Source organism: Myotis lucifugus, unplaced genomic scaffold (genome assembly GCF_000147115.1).
Source record: "Myotis lucifugus unplaced genomic scaffold, Myoluc2.0 scaffold_1289, whole genome shotgun sequence".
Taxonomy (NCBI): domain Eukaryota; kingdom Metazoa; phylum Chordata; class Mammalia; order Chiroptera; family Vespertilionidae; genus Myotis; species Myotis lucifugus.
The window spans coordinates 28351-54339 of NW_005872337.1; the positions used below are offsets into that span (position 1 = coordinate 28351).

General features: G+C 40.7%; 1 protein-coding gene, 1 non-coding gene and 1 pseudogene across 3 annotated transcripts in view; all 3 read left to right on the forward strand.

Moving 5' to 3' along the window:
• The window catches only part of CFL2 (cofilin 2), a 41641-nt gene that overhangs the window by 12767 nt on the left and 2885 nt on the right, over nt 1-25989 (forward strand). The window contains exon 4 of one of the 2 annotated variants that reach the window (XM_023748340.1): nt 25255-25309. In XM_023748340.1, the coding sequence (XP_023604108.1) occupies nt 25255-25309 (55 nt within the window). Of the gene's footprint in view, nt 1-25254; nt 25310-25989 lie in introns of those variants that run through there. The other variant, XM_023748341.1, reaches the window with a different exon arrangement.
• LOC111824370 lies at nt 8742-8903 on the forward strand. The gene has a single exon (XR_002827461.1). It is a non-coding gene; the product is annotated as a U1 spliceosomal RNA (small nuclear RNA).
• On the forward strand, nt 16750-17779 carry LOC102436966 (annotated as a pseudogene).

The following is a 25989-nucleotide window of genomic DNA, read 5'->3' on the forward strand; positions in this document are numbered from 1 at the left end:
TTATTCTGTGTGAGCTTTTGTCGTAAAAATCTTGTCTATCCACATATAAGCCATGGCTAAATTCCTGGATCAAATATTTTAGAAGGAATCTGCTCATTAGAGAAAGCCTGACCACTCTGCTGGTGATAGAAATTGGAATTTTCAGGTCATCTGAAAGATCACTTTCTATTTAAAAAGATTTTTAATTCCTACTAGTAAATAAAAGCTATTTATAAACATGTCTTAATTCCTTTCACAAGTACTATCCAGAATCAAAGATTCCTCTTTTTTCACCACCTTGAAAAAAAATTACTTAGCCTTATTAATTTTTAATGTTGCTGTTATGGTAAATAAATTTACTTTTCTGAAAAGTCCTACACTCATCAGGAAGCATTTATTGAGTGTCTATTTGTAGAACACTATTCTAGCCATCCTGAGAAATAAGTTTCTCAAGGGCACTTTTATAATCCACTTGGTGAGACAAAATAGACCTGTGAACTAATAAATATTCAGTGACAAGCAACTGAAAAAGCACTATGGGGATGCAGGAAAACTGAAGGATCAAAGGAAAATATTTCCTAGAAGACAGTTTTAAATAGAACTTAGAGAAAATGAATGTTTTTTAAAAGTCAAGACATTTTCCCTTCAAATATAGAATTATTTTTTGACATGAGATTCTTTCTTCACTGAGTATACCTGTTTTCATGGGTTCCCTGAAATATTTCTAAGGATCCATAATCAGTTTAGCAATTACCTGAGAAGCCCTGGTAAGTAAAAGATCCGTTTCAAAGAAGCTGTTTTTATTTTGTTTTGTATATAAGATTTCATTTGGAATAAAAATGGTTTCTGGGCGAGAAAACCAAGATGGCAGCATAGGTAAACGCAGTATTCCACACCTCCCACAACCACATCAAAATTATAACTAAAATACAGAACAACCATCATTCAGAACCGCCTGAAATCTGCCGTAATGGAAGGCCCTACAACTAGAGAAGTAAAAAAGAAAGAACACTGAGACTGATAGGAGGGACAGGGTGCAGAGCGAGCTGGTTAGACACCCACATGTGGCATTTTTTTAATCAGGAGGGATATCTAAGCTGTGGAGGCCTCCGGTGAGAAAAAGGGGTCCCAGCCCCACACCAGGCTCACAGCCCAGAGTTTTGGTGCCAGGAGGAGGAGTCCCTATAACTTTGGGCTGTAAAAACCAGTGAGGATTGCAGCTGAGTGACAAGGAGGCTGCTGGCGACCCAGGCAGTCCCTCTTAAAGGGCCGGTGCACAGACTTACTTCTGAGCTCCAGCCCTGGGGCAGTGGCTTGGGGAATCCAGGATATACAGGGAGGAACTGGATTGTCTGGCATCAGAGCAAGAACTAAGTGGCTTTCTCCTAAATAGGGGGGGGGGGGGGGCGGGACTTGCAGGGGTCATTGTTCCTATGCTGAGACCTTCCCCATCGCAGAGCTGACTGGCAGGCACCATATCTGCGTCTCCATCAACCTGGCTCACACTGTTCACTTCCGCCTAGTGATTCTCTAAAACCCGGCCCCATCCAATTTGCAGCCCCACCCAAGCTGTTTGCAGCAGCTTTTCCATATAAATGGCCTGTCTTGGCTCAGGCTTCAGACTTTCCTAAAATCTCTCAAACAAGCAGGAGCTGGCATCAGCATGCCCCCTACCACTCAATAACAGACCCCAGGCCTAGAACTAGCAGGAGCCTGCCTTGCTTCACAGCTTGGCTTCTCGTAGGCACTCCCGAGCCCACACAGTAGTAGCCATCTGCAGATCACTTTGTAGCTCCTGATGGGAGCCCCAGGCAGGGCACAGGCAATGGCTGACTTTGCACCTCCAGGGGGGCCCCAGAGCCAGTGCACCTGGTAGACAGCTTCAGACTATGCCAGATTACAACAACATATCCACAAGCAACACACTCAAGGGGTAGACTCAGTGAGCACCAAAGCACCACTGAAGGAAGTCCTGCTCCATAGGGGTATCTCCTGCACAGCAGTTCTTCTGCTGTAGTCACAGCTGGTCCACACAGCCAGTTGGTCTGGGGGTCAGTTCCTTCCAGTGACACCAACAATCAAGGCTCAACTACAACAAGATAGTGTACACAGCCCACACAAGGGCACATCTAGAGTGCCCAACTCAGGTGACTAGGGAAGCTGAGCCACTGGGCCCTATAGGAGCCTTCTACACAAGGCCACTCTACCAATTCCAGGAGACAGAGGAGCTCTACCTAATACATAGAAATGAACACAGGGAAGCAGCCAAAATGTGGAGACAAAGAAACATGTCAGAAATAAAAGAACAGAAGAACTCTCCAGAAAAAGAACTAAATGAAATGGAAGCAAGAAAACTACTAGATACAGAGTTCAAAACAATGGTTATAATTATGCTCCAGGATCTTTTCTTTTTAATTTATCTTTATTGTTGAAAGTATTACAGCTGTTGCCCTAACCAGTTTGGCTCAGTGGATAGAGTGTCAGCCTGCAGACTCAAGGGTCCCAGATTCGATTCCGGTCAAGGGCATGTACCTTGGTTGCAGGCACATCCCCAGTAGGGGGTGTGCAGGAGGCAGCTGATCGATGTTTCTCTCTCATTGATGTTTCTAACTCTCTATCCCTCTCCCTTCCTCTCTGTAAAAAATCAATTATATATATATATATATATATATATATATATATATATATATATATAAAAGAAAGTATTACAGCTGTCTGCTTTATCTGTTTATTTTTCCCTATTGACCCCCTCCTTCCCATACCCACCCCTCCCAAGCCTTTGCCACTCTATTGTCTATGTCCATGGGCTATGCATATATGCATATAAGTTCCCCAGATAATCTCTCCTTCCCCACCACTCTGCCCCCACCTTCTGTCTGAAATTCATAGTCTGTTCATGGTTCTATGTCTCTGGATCTATTTTGTTCATCAGTTTATTTTGTTCATTAGATTTCACATATGAGTGAAATCATGTGGTACTTGTCTTTCTCTGACTGGCTTATTTCGTTTAGCATAATACTCTCTAAGTCCCTTCATGCTGTCTCAAAGGGTAAGTGAGCCTTATTTTTTCTGCTGCATAGTAGTCCATGGTATAAATGTACCACAGCTTTTTTTATCCACTCATCTGCTAATGGGCACCTGGGCTGTTTCCAAATCTTAGCTATTGTAAATTGCACTGCTATTAACATAGGGGTACATACAGTATTTCCTATTAGTGTTTCAGGTTTCTTAGGATATAGTCCTAGAAGTGGGATCACTGGGTCAAATGGGAGTTCCATTTTTAATTTTTTGAAGAAACTCCATACTGTTTTCCACTCTGGCTACACCAGTCTGCATTCCTACCAGCAGTGTACTAGGGTTCCCTTTTCTCCACATCTTTGCCAGCACTTGTCACTTGTTGATTTGTGTTTTGTTTTGTTTTATTGGTTTCAGAGAGGAAGGAAGGAGAGAGAGATAGAAACATCAATGATGAGAGAGAATCATTAATAAGCTGCCTCCTGCACACCCCACACTGGGGATCAAGCCCACAATTCAGGCATGTGCTCTCACCAGGAATTGAACCGTGACCTCCTGGTGCATAAATCAACATTCAACCATTGAGCGACACTGGCTAGGCTGTTAATTTATTGATGATAGAGCATCAACCTGCAGACTGAAGGGTCTCAGGTTCAATTTTGGTCAAGAATTCCCAGGTTGGGGGCTCAATCCCCAATAGGGAGCATGCAGGAGGCAGCTGATCAATGATTCTCTCTCATCATTGATGGTTCTATCTCCTTCTCCCTTCAACTCTGAAATAATATATATGTAGTTGTTTTTTAAAGCAGCTAGAGAAAACCAGTTAGTTACCTATAAGAGAGCACCCATACTACTGCCACCTGATTTCTCAACAAAAATTTTGCAGGCCAGAAGGAAGTGGCAAGAAATACTTGAAGTAATGAAAAACAAGGACATATGACCAAGATTACTCTACCCAGCAAAGCTATCATGAAGAAGAAGAAGAAGAAGAAGAAGAGGAAGAAGAAGAAGAAGAAGAAGAAGAAGAAGAAGAAGAAGAAGAAGAAGAAGAAGAAGAAGAAGAAGAAGAAGAAGAAGAAGGAGAAGAAGGAGGAGGAGAAGGAGAAGAATAAGAAGAATTAGAATAAGAAGAATTAGAAGAAGAAGAAGAAGAAAAAGAAGAAGAAGAAGAAGAAGAAGAAGAAGAAGAAGAAGAAGAAGAAGAAGAAGAAGAAGAAGAAGAAGAAGAAGAAGAAGAAGAAGAATTAGAAGAAGGAGGAGGAGGAGAATAATGAACTGGCAATAAATGCATATCTATCAACAATTGAATCTAAAAATCAAAATAAACAAACAAGAAATCGAATGAACAAAATGAACTGATGAATAAAATTGAACCAGATGGCACGCAAATATGGAACAGACCGACAAACCTCAGAGGCAAGGGGAGAGGAAGAGGTCAGGAAGAGATTAACCAAATAATTATATGCATACTAGAGGCCCAATGCATGAAGTCATGCAAGAGTAGGGCTTCATTCCCCTGGCTGCCAGCACTGGCTTCCCTCCAGCTGCCGGCACCCCGGACCTGGGCTTCCCTAACAACCCTGGCTTCATCCGGAAGGTCGTCTGGTCTAGTTAGCATATTATGCTTTTATTATATGCATACTAGTAGCCCAGTGCACAAAATTCATGCACATTAAAAGGGAATTAATTAGCAGAGATATTTTAATATTGCTATTTGCCCTTTCTCTATTATAGAAGTGTGAGAGATGGAAGGAAATTAGTAAAATGTACATGAAAATAATACATATATTTATTAATAAATAAACAGTAACAAAAGGATATAACAACAACAGAGGCATGATATAAAAATGACAAAAACATGATATGAAAACAACAAAAACATGATATGAAAACAACAGTGATGCAAACAATGACTGATAAAGTGATTAAACTTATTCTAATATCTCCCTGTACACCACATTAAGAGTGAAAACACTTTCAGAGTGCTTGACTAATTTCCCTTGTGATGAAGTATTTAGAATTTTAACTGTAACATCACATGCTCTTCAAACTCGAGAGAAAGCAATATATAACTTACCATGTACGAAAACGGGTTCAGGTAGGAATATGCCTACTCTGTCTAGCATTTGTCCTTGTGATTTATTAATAGTCATCACAAATGCTGGCATCACGAGAAACCGTCATCGAATCAATTTAAATGGGAGGCCAGTGTCAGATGGGGACAAATTAATTCTTGGAATCAGAACAAACTCTCCCTCAGCAGATCCTGTTAATACTTCAGCTTCAATAATGTTAGGTCATAATCTTTTGATAATAAATCTGGTACCACTACAAAGACCCCATTTACTATTGAGATTTCTCAATAGCATGATGATTGCACCCACTTTCAATTTTAATTTATGACACGGAATTCCCAAAGGAATGCTATTAAGAAATTATTACTATTAATACTATTAAGAAATTCTATGGGAAATTTTTCCTTTTCAGCATCATCTCTGGAATCAATGGAATCATTACTCAAATATGTGTGAAAATCTCCATCGAGCCGAACCGGTTTGGCTCAGTGGCTAGAGCGTTGGCGTGCGGATTGAAGGGTCCCGGGTTCGATTCCAGTCAGGGGCATGTACCTTGGTTGCGGGCACATCCCCAGTGGGGGGCGTGCAGGAGGCAGCTGATCGATGTTTCTCTCTCATCGATGTTTCTAACTCTCTATCCCTCTCCCTTCTTCTCTGTAAAAAAAAAATCAATAAAATATATTTAAAAAAAAAAAAAAGAAAGAAAATCTCCATCGAGTATATCCAAAATTTCTTCATTTAATTTTTGAACATGCTCGTTTTTTGGACAAAGAATTGCACGTTTAGATATATTTTTAATATTATCTATAGATATCGTATTTCCAAAGGTAGCGTCAATAATAGATCCATTACAAATCATTTCACAGGGGATTTCAATAATATCCATTCCTAAATGAAAACTGCTATCAAGTTTGCCATCTCCAAGTTTTACTAACCATCCACTATAAGCAGAATCCTTTGATCTCATATTTGTTGTAAGAGACAACTTTCTGAAACATCCCCAAACATTACAGTACTTTAAACTCTTTGTACTATGGCCAATCACATAGCATGCAGTACAATACTGAGACATTGTCGAAAGTCCCCTCCAAGGAGAACTTTCCCACCAAATACAACATTCAGACTCATAATTTCTCATAGTAATCCGTCTATGGCGTTTATAGCATGACTAGATGCCATGGTACATTCATCAGTAATGAGAAGTTGGGCCTTTTTAATAGTTTTAGCAACTTCACTCTTTATATTGAGTCTAGAAATTGAAGTTTTGTTTAATGGAATCGGTAATTTATATTGGGAATGAAAGGTGCTTCCACCGAGAAGTAAATTTGCAGCAATTCCTGTAGACGCTGTGGGTAAAACAGTACCACCACGACCTCTAATATAATGTATTAAAACTTTATACAGATATGCAGGTGAATAGGATTCCTAGCTGGCAGGCCCCTAACAGCAAGCTGGCCACCTGTCAATTCCATGAGGAATGGGGCTCCCTCCTCCCTCCTGTCAGGGTCTGGGGTGCAGGTGAATGGGGTTCCTGGCTGGCAGGCCACTGACAGCAAGCTATCCAACAGCGGATTCTGTGAGGAATGGGACTGCCTCCTCCCTACTGTCAGGATCTGGTTTGAAGGCCGGCCATGCCCCCTGTTGGGCCAGACCCAGAGTTCTACCATGCTGTGGCCTCTGCCTCAGCAACCCAGGACTGACTGCTGCTGGGCGCTCCTGGGGCTCCGAGGGTGGGTTCTTCCCTCAGGCCTTGAGGGAAACAGCTCAGGGAGGGCGCAGCCTTTGGCAAGGCAACCCAGGACTCAGTACTTCCATGCTCTGCTCTGAGGGCGGGTTCCTGCCTGAAACCTCGCCCTCCAAGAAACAGCTGGGGGAGGGCACAGCCGTTTCCAAGACGACCCCTGCAGGACTGACTTCCTTCCAGTTGGTTGAGCTTCGGGATGTGATGTTACACCCAGGGTTTTTATATAAGTAGATATGCATTACCTATGGACCCAAACAATAGGGTGGTGAAGACCTGGGGCGGGGCAGGAACCAGATGGAGGGGGCAATGGGGGTGAAAAAGGGGGACATCTGTAATACTCTCAACAATAAAGATGTTTTTTAAATGGTTTCTGGGTTCTGGCTGATGTTCTTAAATGGTTAGAGCATTGGCCCACGGCTCAAAGGTTCTCAGGTTTGATTTCCAGTCATGCAGGAGGCAATCAATCTATGTGTCTCCCTCACATTGCTGTTTCTCTCTCTACTTTCAACCCTCCCTCCTTCCGTCTTACTCTCTCTCTAAAAATCAATGGAAAAAATATCCTCAGATGGGGATTAACAACAACAATAAAAAAGGTTTCTGGGGCTAAATAATGTATAATTTTGAAAATTATAAATGATTCTCTGTTTATCTTGCCTTTTTAGCTTAAGCTGGGTTTCTTTTATAAATCTTCTAAGCACATTAGTGTACCATCAAGTTTATAACACCGGAAATAGAAATTTAGAAGTCAACAGTATATAGTTGAAGCCATGGAACATCAATCAATAAAATTGTCCAGCAATAATCTGTATGAGTGTAGCATGAGAAGAGAAATAGGCCAAGGAGTAGGCAGAAGAGACGCCTGGAAAGAAGTTGACAGGTACGTTGGGGAACACAACTTCCATAATGTTACAGAAGCAAAGGGTGTCAAATGCTACAGAGATGTTTCATGTGATGAGGGGAAAAAAGAATCACCAAACTTGGCCATAGGAGGTCAGCGGCATTTTTAGCAGAGTGGGGAGGGCAGATGCCAGATTGAAATGGTTTGAAGACTGAACAGGAGATGAAGTGGAGTCCGTATGCTTTTGTGGTGAAGCACGATATCTGTAATTTCCAATCTGTTGTGGACTAACAACAGCCCCGCTGTGTGACTAGTATGCCACTTGTGGCAGAGGCAAGGTTCCCTGAGATTTGTATGACAACCAAGCTGGTATACTGTTCAACAAGACAAGTCTGCTGATGACAGGCTTGAATGCTGTGGCCATGTCAAATTGCCATAAGAGGTTCTAAATGCTTATTCTTAATTCTATTCAGTGGCAGAGGTATAGACTATTTTTTTCAAGAAGCTTATTTGTCAAGGAAGAGAGAATAGCCAATACTCTAAGGGGCATAATAGGGTTGAGAGAAAGTTTCTACCAATATTATTTCTTGCAACTTTTCCCTCTGACTATCTCCTAATGTTCTTCATGCTTCACATTCTTTTCAGCCCTTAACTTGGATCTCCCCCATCTAAATAGTTCCTGATGCATAGAAAGCATTTAAATTAAATAGTTGTTGAACAAATTAATGAAATTTCATGTGCACTGTGGAGGATTTAAGAGGTCCTGTGTTTCCAGATTTTACAGTAGGATATCCTGCTCATTTAATCGCTAGATATTTATTTTACTGGTAGTCAGGGAATTATCAGGGAGGCCCATAACCTTCCCAGTCTTTGAGTGCATTAAAGTTCTGCTCTGTGTGTTCAAAGCTGAAATCACTTACTTTTACTTAGTAGGACCTGTGCTTTGAGTTTCATTTGTTTGTTTGTTTTCTCAAAATTGGTAGTGAATTTGCCTCTTGCCTTGCCTTCCCTTTCCTCTTCAAGGGCATACATTAACAAAACACTAAGCAGGTTTGGGACTATAATATGGCCACAGGATAAAGAGAACTGAATTGACACCTGGCAGGGGACATAGCATGATCGCCAAGGTGGTTTTCCCAGGGTGAGGCTTATCCATTGCACTCTGATATGTTGACCCCTGTGAATTCCCCAAATGTGGGAAACTTGACTGCATAATTTGTGGTGTGGAGGACTGCGTACACACTCTCCCCTACAAGAAAAAAGGGAGAGAACTGATTGACCTGCACAGAGCTCAAGCCCTAAAATAATAGTTTAGTGTAAAAGAACTCTGGTTTTTTTTGTAAACCTCTTTACTTTCCTCTTTTTCTAGTTGGACTATTTTCAAACATTCCTCTTACTTTCTTATCTACAGCATTGCCCCTAGCCCACACAGTGGAACTCAAATCTGTACCTACAAAAATGAGAATTCTAATATAAAATGTGGACATTATGAATAGGAGCCAAAGAAAAGCAGACACTTTCAGTCACTCGTACAACAGACATTTACTGAATGCTTAGTATGTGCCAGACACAGCCCTGCGTGCCGGGCATGTAATTTCCCTCTGGTCCAGTTGGGTGTGGCAGGCTAGACTTCTATATTTAAGAATTCAACCAGACTTGTTTCCCACGGCAGTTGGAAGGCTTTTCACATGTAGATGGCTTATATAGCTCCAGACATCCTATACTAGATTGTTAAACTTAGGCAGGCATTATTTAACAGGTTTAAGGAAAATCCTAGCTGAGTATGTGTGTATGGTTTGGGGAGTGGAGTACATAAAGGAGAATAAATGGGAACTTTCAGTACTTTGGAGGAATAAGAAGTAGTTGTTTATATACTAGTAGCTTAATCAATAGGGTTATTATGGCTTTTTGTTCAATTCTGGGATGAGAGGACCTTAACTCTTGAGTTGTAAGTCTTGTTTTTCATCTGGTCCTTAGCACAAAGAACACATCTGCGGGAAAAACTATTGGTACATTAGAGCCAATAACTGTTGAAGTGTGTGGCTTGCATGTATTTGTTCATTCATTCATTCAAAAACAATCTAGTGAATACATTCTGTGTTTAACACCCTTAACTGTGCTAAAGGGCATTGGCTGGTAATAGAAGAACAATATGTCAATAGCCATAACACAAGGTGGAAAGTGTTCAGTACTGTACTTATTTAAAACAGTGATTTTTCAACCGGTGTGCCACAAGAATTTTGAAAACGTGCAATACTTGACTATTTTGTCAGGGGCACTAACCTCTTTTCTTTTTTAAAATATGCTTTTATTGATTTCAGGGAGAGGGAAAGAGAGAGATAGAAACATCAATGATGAGAGAGAATCATCAATGGGCCACCACCTGCACACCCCCTACTGGAGATCAAGCCAAAAGGAGGGCATGTGCCCAGACCAAGAATCAAACAGTGACCTCCTGGTTCAAGGGTTGGCACTCAACCACTAAGCCATGCCAGCCAGGCTGACCTATTTTCTTTTAGGCTGTCAAGTTTTAAAAAATGACAGCCAACACAACAATAGCTGTTCAGTGTGAATGAATCAAAATTATACCTTTTTTCCTATCAGATTGGCAAATTTTTGGAGTGCCACAGAATTTTAGTAATTAATTTATGTATGCCATAGGATGAAAAAGGTTGAAAATCACTGACTTAGGTAATACATAATTCCATTAACCTGGCTGTAAAAACAGCCCATGGCCATTCAGAAATACCACATGAATAGAGGGAAAGTCTGCTTGTTTCTCACAAAGCCAAATGGTGATCTTATTGATTCCCTTTATGTCAGATGATCAAGCTAGAGAAGTTTGAGGAATTTCAAATAAATAATATCACTTTGGTATAAAAGGCTATGTAAAAATTATGTGTGTGTATGTTAGCGCATGAGTGTACTCGGACTTGCTTTCTCTGAGTTCCAGCACCAAGCTGCTCTTGGAGACCCAGACATATACCAGAAGAAACTGGACTGTCTGGCACCAGGGCAGAAACTCAGGGGTGGCTTTCTCCCAGGCAGAGGTGCTGGCAAGGGTCATTGTTCCTGTGCTGGGACCTCCCCTGTCTCAGGTCTGACTGGCAGTCATATCTGAGTCTCCATCAGCCTGGAGCACACTGTTTGCTCTGCCCTGGGGATTCCCTGAGAAACCTGCCCCATCCAATTTGCAGCCCAAGCTGTTTGCAGTGGCTTTTCCATATGAATGACCTGTCCTGGCTTAGGCATCAGACTTTGCTAAAATCTCTCAAACAACCTGCAACTGGTGACAGTGTGCTCCAAACCTATCAATAAAAGGCCCTAGACCCGGCACTAGCACCAGCCTGCCTTGCTTCACAGGTGGGTCTCGCCTCCTGCACAGCTGCTCTCCCACTGAAGTCCCAGCTGGTCATCACAGCCAATTGGCCTGGAGGGCAACTCCTCCCAGAGACACCAACAGCAGTCAAGACTCAACTACAAGACTGTGCACACAGTCCACACAAGGGCGCACCTAGAGTGCTCACTCAGGTAACTGGGGAGGCTGAGCCACTGGGCCCTACAGGATACCTAATACACAAGGCCACTCAACCAATTCCAGGAGACATAGTAGCTCTATCTAATACATAGAAAAAAACACAGGGAAGCAGCCAAAATGCGGAGACAAAGAAACATGTCAAAAGTGAAAGAAATGGACACAAGCAAACTACTATATACAGAGTTCAAAACAATGGTTATAAGGTTACTCAAAGAATCTTAATGAGAGCTTCAAGGGACTTAAGTGAGACTTTCAAGTATCTTAGTGAGAATGTCAAAGATATGAAAAAGGACCAGTCAGAAATTAAGCATACACTAACTGAAATAAATAACAATTTACAGGGATTCAACAATAGAGTAGAAGATTCCAAGAATCAAATCAACGATTTAGAATATAAGGAAGCAAAAAACATCCAACCAGAAAGCAAAAAGAAAAAACAATCCAAAAATATGAAGATAGTGTAAAGAGCCTCTGGGACAACTTCAAGTGTACCAACATTTCCATTATGGGGGTGCCAGAAAGGGAAGAGAGAAAGCAAGATATTGAAACCCTATTTGAAGAAATAATGACAGAAAACTTCCCCAACCTGTTGAAAGAAATAGGCTTACAAGTCCAGGAAGCACAGAGAACCCCAAACAAGATGAATCCAAAGTGGACCCCTCCAAGACACATCATAATTAAAATGCCAAAGGTTACAGACAAAGAGAGAATCTTAAGAGCAGCAAGAAAAAATTACCTACAAGGGAACACCCATACCACCATCACCTGATTTCTCATCAGAAACTATGCAGGCCAGAAAAGAGTGGCAAGAAATATTCAAAGTGATGAATAGCAAGAACATACAACCAAGATTACTCTACCCAGCAAAGCTCTCATTTAGAATTGAGGGTCAGATAAAGAACCTCACAAACAAACAAAAGCTAAAGGAGTTCATCACTACCAAACCAGTATTACATGAAATGTTGAAGGGTATTCTTTAAGAAGAGGAAGGGGGAAAAAAGAACAATAAAATGGCAATAAATACATATCTAACAACAATTGAATCTAAAAATCAAAATAAACAAACAAGGAATCTAATGAACAGAATAAACTGATGAATAAAACAGAATCAGAGGCATGGAAGCATAGAACAGATTGACACATCTCAGAGGGAAGTGGGTAGAGGGATGGGGGAGAGGGGAGTAGGAAGAGATTAACCAAAGATCTTACCTATGGACACAGACAGTAGGATAGTGAAGGCTTGGGGAGGGGCAGGAACTGGCTGAAGGGGAACAACGGGGGGGTTGTGGGGGAGAGACATCTATCATACTCTCATCAATAATTTTTTTTTAATTCAAACCGTCACAACTGTGTGTGTTTTTAAAGGTAGCAGGAACTTTAGCTCATATGCTATACAAATAAGCCTATTCTAAAGCAAAGTAAGAAATCTTATTTACTAATTCAGGACTTTTCACATCCTCACATTTTGTGTGGGGACATGAGGAAGAGGCTGTGAAAGACAACTGACTAAAGCTGAAGTTTTACCAAAAATGCCAACAGGAAGAGTAATGTGACATAGAGCAGGTGAGAAGTAGGGTCATGTGCTGCCAGGTCTGCTGCCTGAGTCCCACCGGGCCTGGCCCTGAGATTCTGAGTCCTGGCTATGCATCAGAGAGAGACCATTACTACACCTAACAGAATTAACAATTTCTTAATCTAATACCTGAACTATATTAAAATTTCCCCAGCTGCCTCCAAAATACCTTGTTACAGCTGGTGTGTTCAAACCATGGTCCAACAAAGTCCCCACATTGCATTTGGTTTTATTTTTATGAGCCTGTTGTAATCTAGAATAGTCTCCAAAACACCTGTAATTTATTTTGCTTTTGTTCATCCTCACCCGGGGACATTTTTTCATTGATTTTCAGGAGCGGGCCTGACACCGAGGTACGTGTCCTTGACCAGAATCAAACCAAGGACCCTTCAGTCTGTGGGCCGACACTCTACCAACTGAGCCAAACCAGCAAGGCAAACACACCTTTATTTTTAATGCTATTGAGTTGTTAAAGAAAGTCAGCGTTTTCAGTAGAATATCCCACTTTCTGTATTTGTTTGATGGTTTCCTTGTGATGTCATTACCCTGTTCCTCTATTCCCTGTAAACTGGCAGTTACGTCTAAAAGGTTGGTTAGACTCAGGTTAAACATGTTGGTAAGAATATTTCACAACTGATGCTGTGTCCTTCGTACTACATCACATTGGGCGCACATAATAGTACCTGGATGCCTGATAATGAGGCCAAGATTGATCCTACCATTACAGAGTTTTGCCTTCGCTATGACCAGTTAACTAATCATTGGAGTGATACTTTGATCCTTCTATTTATTGTCACCTTGTGCAGTAATCTTCCTAGTTCTGGAACATTAAAGGGAAAACAAAATAAAAAATTGTCTTTCTTTTTCCATTTTTAATCAGTAAATTGAAACAAGCGTGTTTTATGAGCACAATGGAGTGAAGTTAGAAATTAATAATAGAAAGAAAATTAGGAAATCCACTAAGACGTGGAAATTAAACAACTCCTAATTTTTTTCAATTAAATCAAGACTGTAAAAATTGGTTCTTTACAAAAGAAAAAAAAAGATTGTCGGCCGGTGGACCACAGGGTCTCGGGTTTGATTCCTGGCTAAGGGCAGGTACCTCCGTTGCAGGTTCAATCCTCCCCCCCTCCCCAGTCCCGGTGCAAGCAGGAGGCAACTAATCAATCTTTCTCTTTCTCTCTCTCTCTCTCCCCCTCCTCCCTTCCACTCTCTCTAAAAAATCAATAGAAAAAATATCCTCAGGTGAGGATTTAAAAAAAAAAAAAAAGATTGTCTAATTCAGCTTCATGATTGTAGCCCCTCCTCCAAACTTGCTTCCTTGCAGGTATTCCTGATGTAGAGACAATGCCTCCAGTTCAGCAAGTCAAAAACCAGGCAGCATCCTGACACCTTCTTCTCCTTCACCCCTCCTTAACCAATCCATCGCCAGTCCTCCAAATCTTACCTTCTAAAATATCTCTCAGATTTGTTCACTTCTTTCCCTGTTCCCTAGTGCAGGCTGCCATCATCTCTCACCAGGATTACTGTTAAATTTCCTCACAGTCTCACCCCAACTTCAGCCTGTCCTCCACACTGCAGGTGGAGGAATCTTTCCCAAGTTCAGAGCTCATCCTGTTTACAATCCTTCAATCTCTTTTCATTTTAGGATAAAGATCAAGATCTACAATGAGGCCTCCAGGGCCCAACCCCCACCTCTCTTGCTTTCTGGGCCACAGCTACTCCAGACTGTTCCTCAAATGCCCCGTGCGGTTTCCTCCCACAGGGCCTTTGCATTCACTGGCACCACTGCCTAGAATGCTCTTGTCCAGCTTCATTGTTCATCTGGCTCCAACTTTTCACTCAAGCCCAATATTACTTCCTCCAAGAGACCTTCCATGAACCCCCAGACTAGAGCAGGTCTCTGGTGGGTGTATGCTGTCAGTAGCATGTGCCTTCCCTTTTTATCATAGTATGTATTTACAGTTTTATTTTATGATCTGTGGATTAATGTGAGTTAATCTCCCTCATTAGACTGCTAACTCCCTGAAGGATGAGACCGTGCCTCTTTTCCTCACCACTGTCTCTCTTGTGCCTAGCACAGTAGCTGACACATAATAGAAGCTCAATATATATTTGGTCATTCATATGAATGGTACAAAAATTTAAGTAGATGTTCACCACAATTTTATGATACAAAAAAAGAATCAATATAGAGGTTAAATTATAGGACATTTATACAATGAAATATGTAGGCACTTAAAAATCATGTTTCTGGGGCGGGGTGGGGGAATCCTGTTGATGAATGGCGGGGAAGAAGAGAGTAAAGGGAGGAAAATAGTGACAGAGGGAGAGTCTGGGTGGTGAGCACACAACACAATATACAGATGATGTGTCATAGAATTGTACACTTGAAACCTATGTCACCCCACTAAATTTAATAAAAAAATAAAGTAAATAGATAAAAATTATGTTTCTAAGTAACATTTAATTATATTGAAAAGCATTCATTATGTAATGTTAGATTTTAAAAACATGATGAATATGGAATAAGAGTCCCATTTATCATTTCCATGTATTTTTTTTAAATAGTGACTAACACTCCCATGATTTCACTAACAAAACTAGGCAAGGGATTATTTCTTTTTTTTTAATATACTTTATTGATTTTTTACAGAGAGGAAGGGAGAGGGATAGAGAGTTAGAAACATCGATGAGAGAGAAACATCGATCAGCTGCCTCCTGTACACCTCCTACTGGGGATGTGCCCGCAACCAAGGTACATGCCCTTGATCGGAATCGAACCTGGGACCCTTCAGTCCACAGGCTGATGCTCTATCCACTGAGCCAAACTGGTTAGGGCATTTCCATGTATTTTTGAAAAGTAGTTATTCAATGTAGTTTTGTTTTCTGCTTTTCACATAGCATTATATGCAAATGTCATTCCCCTTTATCCAAGGTTTTGCTTTCCTTAGTTTCAGTAACACATGGTCAACCTTGGCCCGAAATTATTAAATAGAAAATCCCAGAAATAAATAATCCATACATTTTATATTGCACACTGTTCTGTTCTGGGTAGTGTGATGAAATATTATGAGTCCTCTCCATCCCTCCCCAGACACAAATCATCCCTATCCACACTAAATATACCAGATGCATTACCAGCCTGTCAGTCACTTAGTACCACCTAAGTCAGTGGTTCTCAACCCTGGTATCAAAGTGCTTGTATTCAGGTAACCCTAATAGTAGCCTAACGCAACATCACAATGCCTACATAATTCGCCTTACTTCATCATATCAAATAGGCATTCCATCATCTCACATCATCACAAGAAAGGTGATTATAGTACATGTTGATAGTTTGAGAGAGATAGAGAAAGACCACATTCACATAACTTTATAACAATATATTTTTATAATTGTTCTGTTTTATTATTAGTTATTATTATTAATCTCTTTCTGTGCCTAATTCATAAATTAAACTTTATCATAGATATGTATGTATAGGAAAAAACATAGTATATATAGAATTTGATATTATGCATGGTTTTAGGCATCCACTGGGGGGTCTTGAAACATATCCCCCATGAATAACAGTGGACTACTAGGTAGTAAAGAAATTGATAACAAGGTTACTGGTGATTTGTTATGGTAGATAGGATTTCAGGGGAATTTATTTATTCTTCAAACTTTCTGTATTTTCCAGGTATTTTTACAATAGTCATGTATGTTTTTATAATTGGGAGGCAGCTATAATTAAAATATGGACTTTGGTGTTAGCCAGGTCTAAGTTCCAGTTCCGGCTCTACCTCTGCCACCTAGTAGCGGAGTGACTTGGGCATATTACTCAACCTCCCCTAGGTTCAGAAGAATACCTACCAACAAGTTGTTGCAAGAAGCAAATGCTATAATGCACATAAATCACTTAGCACAATTTCTGCTAAATCTTGTTACAGATTTTGACCTGATAAAGATGTCACTTTTAAATTTTCAAAAATCAGTCGCGTCCCGCCGTCTCGCCGGGCGCGCCCGGCGTCTCCCGGGCCCTAAAGAGAATGTCAGTGGTGCACCAGCTGTCACCAGGATGGTTACTGGATCATCTTTCTTTCATTAACAAGATCAACTATCAAGTTCACCAGCATCATGAGTCTTGTTGCAGTAAAAATGAGCCCACTGCTTCTGTTCACCTTGATTCTGTGTCCTCCTTTGGATCCTCAACTAAATTTATTACTACCGACTCTACCACTAAGCCCAAGAATGATGGTGGAGGAAATTGTGAAATGTTCATACAAAAATATATTTTTAGATCTGAACTGTTTGATATCACTAAACCTTATATAACTTCAGCTATTCACAAGGAATGCCAACAAAATAATGAAAAGGAAGATCTAATGAATGGTGTTAAAAAAGAAATCTCCATTTCTACTCTTGGGAAGAAGCGTAAAAGGTGTGTTGGTTTCAATCAAGGTGAATTGGATGCTATGGAATACCATGAAAAGATCAGGGGGCTGATTTTGGATGGATCTTCACAGATAATCCAAGAAGGTTTAAAAAGTGGCTTTCTTCATCCACTTTCTGAAAAACAGGACAAGTGTAATGAGCCCATTACTTTATCATTTGATACTTGCAATTTATCAGAATTATGTGAAATGGCAAAGCATTTGCCTTCTCTGAATGAAATGGAACTTCTGACATTACAATTGATGGAAAACGATATGTCTGTTACAGAGCAGGATTTATTTTCACGGATTGTTGAAAACAACTCTAGATTTACAAAAATGATTACTTTAATGGGACAGAAATACCTGGTGCCACCAAAAAGCAGTTTTCTTTTGTCTGACATTTCTTGTATGCACCCGCTTCTGAATTGTAGGAAAACATATGATGTGATTGTGATAGATCCACCATGGCAGAACAAGTCAGTTAAAAGAAGTAACAGATTCCACATGTATTGCTGAACCGGTTTGGCTCAGTGGATAGAGCGTCGGCCTGCGGACTGAAGGGTCCCAGGTTTGATTCCGGTCAAGGGCATGTACCTTGGTTGTGGGCACATCCCCAGTGGGAGGCGTGCAGGAGGCAGCTGATCGATCTCTCTCATTGATGTTTCTAACTCTCTATCCCTCTCCCTTCTTCTCTGTAAAAAATCAATAAAATATATTTTTTTTAAAAAATCTTATCCTTGGGCCCTGGTCGGTTTGACTTGGGTTTGATTCCCGTCAAGGGCATGTACCTCAGTTGCAGGCTCAATCCTGGCCCCAGTTGGGGCACATACCAGAGGCAACCAGTCAATGTGTCTCTCTCACATCGATGTTTCTCTCTCTGTCTCTCCCGGTCCCTTACACTTTCTCTAAAAATCAATGGAAAAAATATCCTCAGGTGAGGATTAACAAAAAAAACCAAAACATTTTCTTGGGAAAAGAGAAACAAAGATTAAACCCACTTCTAGTTTCAAGTATATTTTCAAAAAGAAAAAAATGAGTTTAAAGTCACCAGAACTTTGAAAATGTGAAGGACTGCAGGACCTGAAGGAGCAGCTGTAGGAAGCAAGATAATTGAATGTCAGGAAATAATTCCTGAGTCACTTTCTAAAAGCAAAAACAAAACCCTGATGTTTCCAGCTTAAAGAGAGGTGAGAAAGTAAGCATTGAATGGAGTCATATACTGAAATGCAGCTGCTACAGCTGAGCCCCTCAGAGCTGTTAATACCATGATTGCGGGCAGGAAATAATTTAGCCAAACTGACTTGTGTCAACAACATAGGGGCCAGTTTTGAAATCTGGATAAGCCTCTACTTGGTGGGCACAGACTTACATGACATCAGCTTCTCCATACAAAATTGGCAAATTGGCTCCATAATCAGGTTGATAATTTGTAAGCTAGCCAAGATTTGGGCATCATGTCCCAGTCAGGGCAGTGTAGAGTCAGGGAGACCAACTTTGTAACACTTGTTAGGTTTTCTCTAGTGAAAAGACCTCTTTGAATCTCAGCTCCACCACCTACCCTGATTTGGAGCTACAACAACCACTCGTAAACTTCATTTTCTCATTTGTCGCTGAGAATGATGGTTCCTACCTCACCAGAGGGCTGTGCAAATGAAAAGAATGATGTATGTGAAAGCCTAGAACAGAGAGAGCCTTACGACTGGCAGGATCAATGAGTTACTTCCCCCTCCCGTGGCAAGTCAATCGCAAGACAGAGCCAAGCACACCGTGCCGATATCTGAGCAGTGAGACGTGCAGCCCATGTCCTTCATGGGACATACGTCCAGTGAACAGGGCTTTCTGCCAAGTGGTGGAGGCCTTTAGGGAGGGACTGACACAACCCCTGTCTTCAGGAAGCAGCATGCCTAAGCAGCCTTTCAACAAATAGAATAGTTCAAACTGTTAATGGTTTTAAATAGGTAATGATCACATTTGCTTTCTTGAATGATTATGCCTCTGAAATTTCTTTTTTCATTTTTTTACATTTTTATTTATTGATTTTTAGAAAGAGAAAAGGAGAGAGTGTGAGAGAAACATCAATCTGTTGTTCCACTCATTCACACATTCATTGGTTGACTCTTGTATGTGCTCTGACCCAAGATGAACCAGCAACCCTTATGTATTGGAACGATGCTCTAACCAGCTGAACTACCAGGCCAGGGCCACCTCTGAAATTTCTAAATATAAACTTAAAGTATGATACTCCCTATACACACACACACACACACACACACACACACACACACACACACAATCCTTGAATCAGAAGAGTGATGGCTTTTCCCCAACTTTTTATTTTGAAAAATTTCAAACATATAGAAATGTTGCAAGTAGCACAATGAATATCATGTGCTGTTCACTTAGATTTATCTATTGACTTTCACTGAATTTCTGTTCTTTTATTTTTTATATTTTGTTGAACCATTTAAGATTTAATTATAGACACTGTGACACTTCATCCCAAAATACTTCAGAGTGTATTTCATAACCAGGACAGTCCTCCTATATAGCCATAGAATATTGAACATTAATGCCCTTGTGTTGTTAATATACAGTCCATAATCAAATATTCCCAGCTGTCCCAGAAATATCCTTTATAGGTGTTTTTAAAAATCCATACTTCAAAAGAAAAAAATTCACACGTGGCACTTAATTGTCTCATCCAGTTACTCTGAAATTCTGCCCTTCTCCCATTGGAGCTAGAGCTAATTGTTTTCCTCTTAACTTTCCTTTACATCAATGGGCCTCAAAACTAAAACCAGTAATTTTTTATCTTTATTTTCTTAATTGATTTTGAGAAAGAAACATCAATTTGTTGTTCCACTTATGTATACATTCATTGGTTGATTCTTGTTATGTGCCCTGACCGGGAATCGAACCCACAACCTTGGCATATCTGGATGATGCTCTAACCAACTGAGCTACTCAGCCTGGGGTCATCTTCATTACTGACCCATATGCTTAAAAACAAAAGTGCTTTGTACTAAATATAACCCCACCATATTTCAGTTCTTAGCGTTAAACCATATTTAAATAGAATAACAAATGTTAACAGCATCTACACAATGACAGGTCTGGGCAGGGGAGGAACAGGGCATTCAGTTTGGGGCACATTCAAGTCAAGGTAATGACAGAATATTCAGGTGACAAGACAAATAGGTCCTGATTGAAGATGGGAACCTGAATCTCTCCCTAGGTCGTAAGGTAAAGAAAGTCACCTACAGAGAGGTGAGAGGGGGAGCCACAGAATGGTGACTTTCCTAAGGGAGGGACTATTCTATGAGAAGAGTCAATCTGAACCTTGGGAGACTTCAGGACACAGGAAGGAGCTGGAGTCTCCAGCTGGCATGTGGAGACCCAGAAGATCCAGGAAAGTGGGGTATCCTGGGAGGCAAAGGAGAGAGGTGACCAGGTAATGGGGAAGAAACACTGAATCTCACCCTGAGCCACTTACGGTTTTTAGTTCCAGATGCAAATTAATTCTCAGGACCAGGCCAGGAGAGGGGCCCTCCAGCCTGGAGTGATGACAGCTGGAGTCGGATCAGTCAACCTTCTTGTGGATCAGAGTGGAGGCCAGGCTAGAGGTGCAAAGCCCCCACTCAGATCTCCTGAGGCAAAACTCCTTCAGATAACACTGGAGACACAGTTCGAGAATAATCATCAGAAAGAGAAGTTGCTGAGGAGACCGTGAAGGGACAAGCTGGGGGACAAAAGCCAAGTCAGCTGGGGCAGCCAGGGAACAAGCGGGAAGAATGTGTGTCCTTGATCATATTGAGCCACTGAATTAACCAGCTCCAAAACTGCCCCACCTTTGGACTTCTTGTTACGTGAAATAATAAACGTCTGTGCCGTTAAAAAGCAAGAGGCAACCTAAATCGATGAATTAAGAAAGTTTCTTAAAAAGCATATTTACCAAGAACTTTTAAGAACCAAGAGAATTAAGTAAAAATATCAAATAGGTGAACATAACATAGTCACAATGACTGCAACAAGCTCACTAAGCTCGTTAAATAGATCTTATACAGATGATTATATTTGGAAGTTCATGGAGAATAAGCCTATCAGCCAGTCACTCGGTGATTATAAAAGATCAAAGGGAAAAACCAGAAAGGCAGGCAAAGGAAAATCTGCCATCTAGGCCCTCAGTTTCTACAGACAAGACATATAAATACACACTCACAGGTGCATATTACTACATATGTGTATATGCACATATGTGTACATACATGTGTACATATGGTTTTACACACATATATATACACAACACATATATAGATATATACATCTATGTCCATGCTATATGTGTGTGTGTACACACAAAATTTGTCCCGCACAGGAAGCCCTGATGAACACGTAAGCATTTCTTATTACTCAGGTGGTGCAAATAAGAAAAAGCAAGGTCCAGGCCACTAAAGAAGTTTGAGGTGCTCTTACCACCTAACAAGGGAATTGTTGTCAGAGTAACTAGAATTAACAGAGCTTTCACAACACACCTGTTCTCATAAGGTTTCAGACGGTGTGAGTAATGGAGGGGAAGTGTCGTAACACTGTTCCCATGGCCGGGCTTCTCCGCTAAACTCTTCCCAGCAGATCCTGAATCATCAGGGGAAGAGTATTAAACCCTTTTTGTGTCTAAGAAATTAACCCCACGCACTTCAGTTTACTTCTACAAACCTTACCTTAGAGTTTATGGACCGAGAATGGACTTAAGCTCTAGTTTGCAAATTTAACTCTAAAACTTTCAAACTCATTTCCTTACATTTACTATGAAAATAGTCGGTGCTGGAGTTATGAGGAAGAAAGGGGAAAGCGTATTTTCCCTCCCAGATTAATATCTGACTGGAGAGGTGAAACAGCCATAGTTTCATTTGGAGACTGTGGCACAGGCTGCTTCTTTCCTGCTGCTCAGTCCTCCAACCCTTGGGGGTGGTGCTGGAGGAGATGTGAACAGCTGCACATTTCCAGCATAGTATTCCCTAAATGGTGTCAAATGACTGGGAATGAAGTTTTAGTGACTGGATGATTTATTCACTTAGTCATCGTTGTTCCATGAGGGGAAACAATAATAGGCTTTTGTTTGTGTTTCTGTGTGTAGGGTGTGAGGGAAAAAGAGAAGAAAATAGCTATATAATGAAACCTTGGTCCTCTTTTTTCCTCTCTCAAAAGAGGCCTTTATCTTCAAATTACTATACATATATCATAAAATAGAATATACACTGCATTGTGGCTCTTTCCAAATTGTTTTCACATGTTTCTGAAAAGCTTCTTTTTTCCTTCTCTATAAAAAAGGTAATGCATGAATATGTTCTGATCATAAAATATTCAAACATTACAGAAGTATATAGATTGCAAACAAAAGCCTCCCTTCACAACTCCTTTCTCCCGCCATTCAGACCCTTTTTTGAAAAGAAAAAAAAAGTTCTTTTCTTGTTTTAAACTTCTATTCTCCTGCTTTAGGGCAGTTTCATAACAACAGATGGCACATGGCAAGCAACAGTCAAATTCCAAAATACAGACAATCAGGAATCACTGAAAATGAGCCTCACTATGGAGTGGAGTCCCAGAAAGCGCCAGGGAAAATCAGTCACGGAGTGACTGAACACAGATCAGGGTAGCTCTCCTGAAAAAAGGGCACACAAAGCCAGAAATATCTGTGTTTGCTTCTACCCTGCCCCTAGCTAGTTGGCTGTCCTTGGGCAACGTTAGTTTCCCCTGCTGTAATGTAGGCATGATAATAGGAGCATGAGATGACATCATGTGTATGAAACACCTCACAAGGGCCTGATTTATGCGAGGTCTTTGGCAAATGTCAGTGTTCCTCCACTTCCAGAGGAACTTCGTTGCATCTAAAGCACACTTTGTGCCAGACATCAGCCACAGACATAGTGCCTAGTTGTCTTCAAGTACCTTATAAACTAGATCGCTCCATATTGTGAGATCTTTGTTGAATACTGTTTAAAAGAGGGAAGGTAGGGGAGGGTGGGGGTAAGGGGGAGAGATCAACCAAAGGACTTGTATGCATGCATATAAGCCTAACCAATGGACACAGACACCAGAGGGGTGAGGGCATGAGTGGGGGGTGGGGGGTGAGGGGGAATGGGGGGGATAAAGACACATATGTAATACCTTAATCAATAAAGAGAGAAAAAAAGAAAAAAACAATAGCTAATATCTGTAATAGTATTAAAAAAGCATTTGTGTATGTGTATCCACCCCCTGACATTTACCAGTGCCAGATGTGCTTTATTCAGATTATCTTATTAAAACGTAATAACACACACTCACAAAAATAAAGCACACTTTGGTTTGTTTCCGGTGACGTTCTAGCTATGCCTGCGTGTCTATGAGGACATTTATACTTCTATTATGTACATTGTTTATCAACAGTGGAAAAGAGCATGCCTTGCTCTCCTGCCAAGCTCCTCAGAACATGTCAGTGTTTCACAGGTTAATTAAAGGATGATTAGAAATAGATCTGCATCTATGTACAGGGGTGGACAAAGGTAGGTTTACAGTTGTAATACAAATAATACAATAATTAATAAATAATAATACAAGAATACACTCTGTGTTTCACATACTCACAACTGTAAACCTACTTTTACCCACCCCGTATATGGATAAAGGCAAGAGTGTTCAGGATTAAGAAATCCTCATCATCCTGGGTGTCTTACTTGCCAGAATTCTGAATCATTAAATGATTAATTCAAAGAAACAAGTTGAATAGTTTGGGAACACTGGTGCAAGAACATTGGGTTATTTTTAAGTTATTTGTGGAATATTAACATGACTATTTGGGAGTTCAGAAATTTTGGTTTTCATCACCAAGAAAACTATTCTGCAATCATCCAATAGGCAAGCCCTTAATAAGGTTAAAGTATCTTGCAGGAGGTGAAAGATTAAGGCTTCTGGGGGAATCCAAGAGCGTTTTTCCACCACCTATGAAGCCTAGAGCGCCCCCTACTGGTTACCTTGCAGAAAGCAAGGCAGCTAGTGGTTTCACAGAGGACTCAGTTTTGAAACACTGTAAATATAATCTTTTTTCTCTCTCTGTACCTTCCCTATTGAGTGACCCTCTTCTGAAGGCTTATTGTTTGAAAGAGAGGGCAGTGACTTTTTTTGTACCAACTTGATTCCTTAATCAGAAGTGTGTCTGAGATACCATTTTAAATGTGATCAATTATGTCTGTTGTATCCTGAGTTCTAAAGTAATCTGCACTTCAGCCCTAACTGGTTTGGCTCAGTGGATAGAGTGTTGGTCTGCGGACTGAAGGGACCCAGGTTCGATTCTGGTCAAGGGCATATCCCTAGTAGGGGGTGTGCAGGAGGCAGCTGATTGATGTTTCTCTCTCATCGATGTTTCTAACTCTCTATCCCTCTCCCTTCCTCTCTGTAAAAAAATCAATAAAATATATTTTTTAAAATAAAAAATAAATAAAGTAATCTGCATTTTAGAAGAATAATTGAATGGAATAAAGTGGCCCAAAAATATTTAACTTGATTTTACCTTTTAAAAATATATTTTGTTGTAGGCTGAACTCGTTTCTCTTTACTGTTTTTTTTTTAATTGTTTTAATATACCTTTATTGACCTTAGAGATAGAGGAAGGAAGAGAGAAAGAGAGAGAGAGAAAGGGAGAGAGAGAGAGAGAGAGGGAAACATCGATGTAAGGGAAACATCGATTGGGTGCCTCCCACACACTTCTACTGGGGATCAAGCCTGCAACCTGGGCATGTGCCCTGACCTGGAATCGAACCAGCAACTTCTTGGTTCCTGGATCAATGCTCAATCACTGAGCCACACCAGCCGGGCTGTACTAGTTTTTTAAACTTCCTGTGAATCTAAAATAATTTCAAAACAAAAAGTTTTTTTAAAAAATTTGTTGACTTTACTTTGCAACTTTAAATCATTTAAATATTTCTTTGAGCTAGTTGGACCATAAAGGAAAGAAAATGCCAATGACAAAGAGAGAAATGTGCATCACTTGAAATTTCTCTTCTTTCTCTTTCCCTGCTTCTCCTTTTGCTGGTAGCCAGTGGCCCTTCCTGATAATCCTGGAGGAAGCTGCAAGGAGCCAGCAAGAGCAGGTATGCCCCATTCATAGGCAATAAGAGCTAACTGGACTTGTAATGTGAACTAACTCACTGCTTTTTGCACATGTGCTAAAAAGCAGAATCCTTGTATTTTAAAGCAATGTTACCCAGAATTCATTAACTTTTCATTTGTCCATGCATTCATTTATTCCAGTTATTGAGCACCTATTCCGTGCTACACACTATCTATATGTCATGAACACATGTCACTTCTACCAGAAAGTTCTAAAATATAATCACATTCCTTTTAACATTAAATCTCTCTCTCTCTCTCTCTCTCTCTCTCTCTCTCTCTCTCTCCCTCTCTCCATCTCTCTCTCTCTCTCTCTCTCTCCCCCTCCCTCCTTTCTCTCTCTCACTTCTTTCCCTCCACAGAATTCCTCTCTGTAATAAATCATAAACTCCAGAGAGCAGACTAAGTCTGGGACCCAGTCCTTCTCTTGGCTTTCCTACTGGTCCCTGAATGAAGTATGGGAACTTAGATTTCAACTTGTATCTATTGCTCCCAGCATTGCCCTTGATTTTCCCCATCACAGATACCTGCAATGGGAACTAGAAGAGGGTGGGATAGTGTCCTTCCCCACCCAGTGTTAAAGCACAGAAAGGGCAGAAATCCCAAACTGCTCTTTAAACACACACATAGCCCAGAACCCACCTTTCCCTTGCCGACTGGC